The sequence below is a fragment of the Pygoscelis adeliae genome, unplaced genomic scaffold (genome assembly GCF_000699105.1).
Source record: "Pygoscelis adeliae isolate BGI_AS28 unplaced genomic scaffold, ASM69910v1 Scaffold266, whole genome shotgun sequence".
NCBI lineage: Eukaryota > Metazoa > Chordata > Aves > Sphenisciformes > Spheniscidae > Pygoscelis > Pygoscelis adeliae.
In genome coordinates, this window is record NW_008824987.1 from 546,257 (window position 1) to 551,307 (window position 5,051).

Sequence of the window (5,051 nt, forward strand, 5' to 3'; positions counted from 1 at the left end):
TTAGAATTTAGGTTCGTGCAAAAAAAAAAAAAAAAAGCCTGTATTTCAGAGGGTATTTTACTTGGGCATACAGTGCCCCACACACACACACACACACACACACACACACCCCAAATCAACACCCCACCCCTCCCCACCCACCCCCATTTCCCTGCATGTGGCACGAAATGCTCCCGCTGCTGGGGCTGGGGCGAGCAGGTCCCCAAGGGCTGTCAGCACCCGAGGGGACAATCCCAGCGGCACAGCGTGCCGTGTCCCCCAGCCCTTGGCACAAACCCGCTCTGCTGCCCCTGGGGCTGGACCAGGCCCTGCTGCAGGCCTCCAGCCCCGGTGTGAGGAAGGTGAGGATGGTGTGAGCCATGGCCCAGCCTGGGGGGACGACGGGAAGCCCGGCTGCCCTGGCACCCAGCAGCAGGGACCTCCATGGCAGAGCTCTCCTCGGGGCAAATAGCGCCCGTCAAAACAGGCAGGACAGGGTGGTTTGAACCTGCCGTTTTCTGCCCGCACGGGGACCGCTGCCCTGTGCTTTGGTTTTCAGGGAAAACAGACAAGAACATCACAAATTCATAAAAGCATCCCACACTTTGGTATAAAGCACAAGCCGCTTCCTAGCGATGGGAGTGAGCAAAAATGGGACCCTGGCCCCTCACCCTTGCTGTTTCCATCACAGCTCCCGGTCAGGAACCCGGTGCCAGCAAGCATTTGGGCTCCTCAGACTCAGCTCTCGCATCCTCGTGCGTGGGTTATCACCCCGTGTCCCCCAGCACCCGTGGTCCTGCCCTGCAGCCCCTCTGGCCTCAGCACGTGTGCCAGCGGCTTGTGGGCTCACCCCGTCAGCTGGCTCGGAAATTAGCCTCCATCAACTTAATTGCCAAACCTCTCAAAGCCTGAAATTAAACATTAAAGCTGTCGCTTGCAGGCTCAGAGCAATCTCCCCCCGCCCCAGCAAAAGGCAATTCTGGCTGTCCAAGCAGAGGGAAGATGGATTCCCTGGATCAGGGCAGCACTGGCATCCGGATGGAGCAGCTGGTGACAGTCCCCGCGGGTGCTATGGGCCAAGTCCCCAGCATGGCCCAGGACTCTGCTGCTGCCGGGCTGGGCAAACCCCGAGCCACAGATGGTCGCTTTCCCGGAGGTTTCCTTCCTCTGGTACCGAAAGGGCTGAATGTGCCTGTGAGAACCTTCCTGGGACAAAGCTCGCTCAAATCCTGGCTCTCCTTGGCTCTGCAGGGTGGGAGCCTCCGAGGGGGATCCTGGGGTCTCGCAGTGCTGAGGCTGCTGCTGGGGATATCGCCCAGCCCTGGGGGATGCTCCTGCTCCCCGAGAACAGGCATAACCCTTTTCCCTGGTCTCCTGGTTGGAAAAATATTGCCTGAAGCAACAGCGGGGTCTGCCGGGGCGTTTCCAGGATCTGACCAGCTTTTCCTTGGCCTTGCAGTGACAGGCTGTCCCGGAGGGGAAATGCATCCTGAATGGGGCTGAGGCCCCCTGCGCGGGAATATGCATCCTCGGCACTGCGGGGGCAGCACCAGGGCAGCGGCCGGCGCGCGGCGGCATGGTGGCAACGTTCAAGATCGCCGTGCTGGGAGCCCAGGGCGTGGGCAAGAGTGCCATAGTCCGGCAGTTCCTCTACAACGAGTTCAGCGAGGTCTGCGTGCCCACCACGGCCCGCCGTGTCTACCTGCCCGCCGTCGTCATGAACGGCCACGTCCACGACCTGCAGATCATGGACTTCCCCCCCATCACCGCCTTCCCCGTCAACACCCTGCAGGTAGGGGTGTCCCCGGCTCGATGCGATGGGACCTCCACATTGGGGGACCTCCAGTGACCTCAGTGGGGTTTTGCTGTAGAACCCTGCGAGGTCCCGGTTCCTCCTCTTCGGGAGATGCTTCTCCCTCCACGTCGGGGTTTGCTTGCTAAAAGCTGGTGCGAGGGATCGCATCCTCATGGCTACTGGCTGAGCGGCTCCAGGATAAAGTGTCTTTTAAAGCTTTTTCACCTAAAATGATGGCAAACACGGGAGGGACGGCGTCCCACTCTGAGGACTGTGGCTCTGGCGATGCCCACGGTCCCGTCCAGCTGGGCGGCGGATCCCGGAGCACTGGGATCCGGTTCCACGGCTGTCAGAGCCGGCGCCAGCAAAGGGCTGGGGGAGCGTGGCCAGAGCGTTCGGGTGAAAACCAGGGGTTCCTGGAGATCCAGACCCCAATGCACCCACTGCCTGAGCCAGGCGGAGCGGGGCTGCTCGTCCCCTGACGGGGTGGCTGTCACCCCCCCAGCATTGCCTGGGCTTGTCCCCGGAGTGCTGAGCCCACCTCAAACCCCCAGCGCTCTCAGGTGCTTCCAAAACAGCTCCAAAAGGCAGCGTGGGGTTGGAAAGCGTTGCCACCAGTGCCGACCACTTTGGGGGGGGCTTCATGGGGAAAAAGGGGATTTTAAGCTCTGGTAATGCCACCAGTGGGGGCACCTCCGAAGGAGCTGGACTGTCTTGTATTTTTAATCAGTATAATTATATTGCTCTCGTGCCCGACGGGGACAGGGTTATAGGGGCCTTGCAGTGCTCCAAGTTTCCCCTGTGCCGTCGGGCAGGAGGCGAAGTGAGTGCTCCGGGGGCGAGGAGGAGGTTTAAAAATTAATTGGCCTGTGCAGGGAATGAAAGGTCAGCGCGAGAGACAGCCCGAAATAGCAAAGGGTAATTTATTGACACGGCAGACGACGCTAACATACTCAATTAACTCCCTGCCTCGCTGCGCTCAAGAGGAGGCGGCCGGTGGGAACAGATGGAGGTTTCCAGGGAAGAGAGGATGGTCAGAGGGATGTCTCCGAGGGGAAAGGAGAGGACGGTGGTGGGGGATACGGCTCTGTCTGCTGGGAAGCATCACTGGGCTCCGCTCCGTGCCCGGGAGCAGCACCCCTTCGGCGAGCTCCTGGGAGGGGAGCGGGGGCCGGCGGCTCCCTGATGCCCCGCTCCTGCACGGGGCCAGGCGGGATGTGCAGCGCAACCCTCCTCCAGCCCTGAGCATCCCGGGAAACCTGCCCTGCGCGGGAAAACCATCCTGACGTCACGGCGCCAGAGCCCCAGCGTGGTGAAATAGCTGCGATTTATTAATCTCCCAGGTGTATCAGGACTCAGAGTAACCTGAGAAACTGCTGCTTCATCCGCCTGCATCTCTCTGATACCGTGGAGCTACACATCATCAGAGGGGCTGCGTCACGCCGCTCGCTCTCAGCTCCTTCCTGTGCTGCGGTCAGCGACGGAGACCAACCCACACCCCAAAACTTTCCTTTTCCCAGTTCCCTCTGGTCCTAGGTCTTCTCATTTTGCCTCATTCTGATGATAAGCTCAGAAAGGGATGATTCACGGTACTGAAGAGGTTTGCTCGGGGAGAAGTGATGCCTTTCCTCCTTGGTGCATCTTTCTCCTCCCCAGCTGCACTCAGGAGGGTTTGCGGTGCTGCCTGCACGGGCTGCCGTGCCCGGGTGTCACTGCAGCCTCGGTACCACTGCTGGGCTGGCAAAGTGGCTGGATGTGGGGCGAATCTTCACTCCTATAGCATGGGAAAAAAAAAATCCTGTTACTCCTGGAAACCCAAAGCTTTCCTAACAACATGTATTTCTTACAGCTTCAAATTTTGGCTGTGGAATGGCCACCCCCAACTGCCTCTGCCCCGGCTCCCAGTCTCACTCTGGCAGACGCAGCTGCTGCTCCTCTCCTGTCCCCATGTCCCCGTGTCCCCTCCAAAGAGCCCTGCCGTCACCTTCCCGCTCTGACCCACGGAGCTGCTGGTCCATAACCTCCAGCCCCACAGAGCTGGGGCCGGGCTGAGCTCTGCTCAACCCTCAGCATCCTCCTCACCCGCCCTGCCCGAAAACCAGGGTGCGTCTCTAATTAACATGCCTAATTAGCAGCTCTGGAGGGTGAAGCTTTACATCCAGGACAGGGGGTTGCAGTCAGCCCTGCTCCCAGCTCACCTCCGGACCACTGTGCATTAGGCAGGTGTTAGGCAGGCTGTAATCCTTGCTCAAGAGAGGAACTGGGGCTGACAGATCCTGTTCTCTCTCCTCTGGATTAACAAGGGGGATAAGGGATCTCCGGAGATGCGGGGGGGGATTGCAGAAGGGCCGCGGGAGGCAGACGCAGCCGTCTCAGGGACGGGTCGGGGCAGAGCAGAGGTGAGCTGGGTGCTGGGTGTCAGGGCTGGAGAGCGTGCAGCCCCCTTGCTACCTGCCGGCGTAGCAGCCTCCTTGGTGTGCCCGGCCCCAGTGGTGTGGGGCAGCCCCCGGGCACGGCGATGGGGCTGAGCCAGGATTGATCCCTCTCTGCACCTTGCAGGAGTGGGCGGACGTGTGTTGCAGGGGGCTCCGGAGCGTCCATGCCTACATCCTGGTCTATGACATCTGTTGCTTTGACAGCTTCGAGTACATCAAAACCATCCGCCAGCAGATCCTGGAAACGAGGTAGGGACCACTGCGCCAGTGGGTGCATCCCCTTGTGGCTTCCCAGCGGGGCGGTACGGCTCACCCCAGCGCTCCCCTGCTCTTGACATTGGATATGAGATATTAGAGACTGGGGCAAAGCCCCTTTGCAGGGCTGGGAGCCTAAAAGCAAAAGCAGAACTGGACCCGAGGGCAGGAGAAGGGACAGGACCCCAGGCAGGTATCCCCTGTGGGCGAGGGCAGCCATCCCTGGGAAAGCAACTGGGGCTGGCACGCCGGGTGGCTGGCCACAAGGACAAGGGGACAGGCCAAGAGGAGGCACGTCCCTCTTGGCAAGCCAAAGCCAAGTGCCAGTTTGGGATGGGTTGGGGTCCGCGGGCCGGTCCATCATCGCGCTGTGCCCCGTCCCCTTCTGTCCTCCCTCACCGCCCGCCCTCCCCAGGGTCATCGGCACTTCGGAGACGCCCATCATCATCGTGGGCAACAAGCGGGACCTGCAGCGGGGCCGGGTGATCCCGCGCTGGAACGTCTCCAACCTGGTGAAGAAGACGTGGAAGTGCGGCTACATCGAGTGCTCGGCCAAGTACAACTGGCACATCCTGCTGCTCTTCAGC

General features: G+C 60.8%; 1 protein-coding gene across 1 annotated transcript in view; it reads left to right on the plus strand.

Moving 5' to 3' along the window:
• Nucleotides 1–1,555: 1,555 nt before the first annotated feature.
• The window catches only part of RASL10B (RAS-like, family 10, member B), a 5,319-nt gene continuing 1,823 nt past the window's right edge, over nt 1,556–5,051 (plus strand). The window contains exons 1-3 of the mRNA XM_009326072.1: nt 1,556–1,771; nt 4,334–4,458; nt 4,880–5,049. Coding sequence (XP_009324347.1) covers nt 1,556–1,771; nt 4,334–4,458; nt 4,880–5,049 — 511 coding nt within the window. The remainder of the gene's footprint in view (nt 1,772–4,333; nt 4,459–4,879; nt 5,050–5,051) is intronic.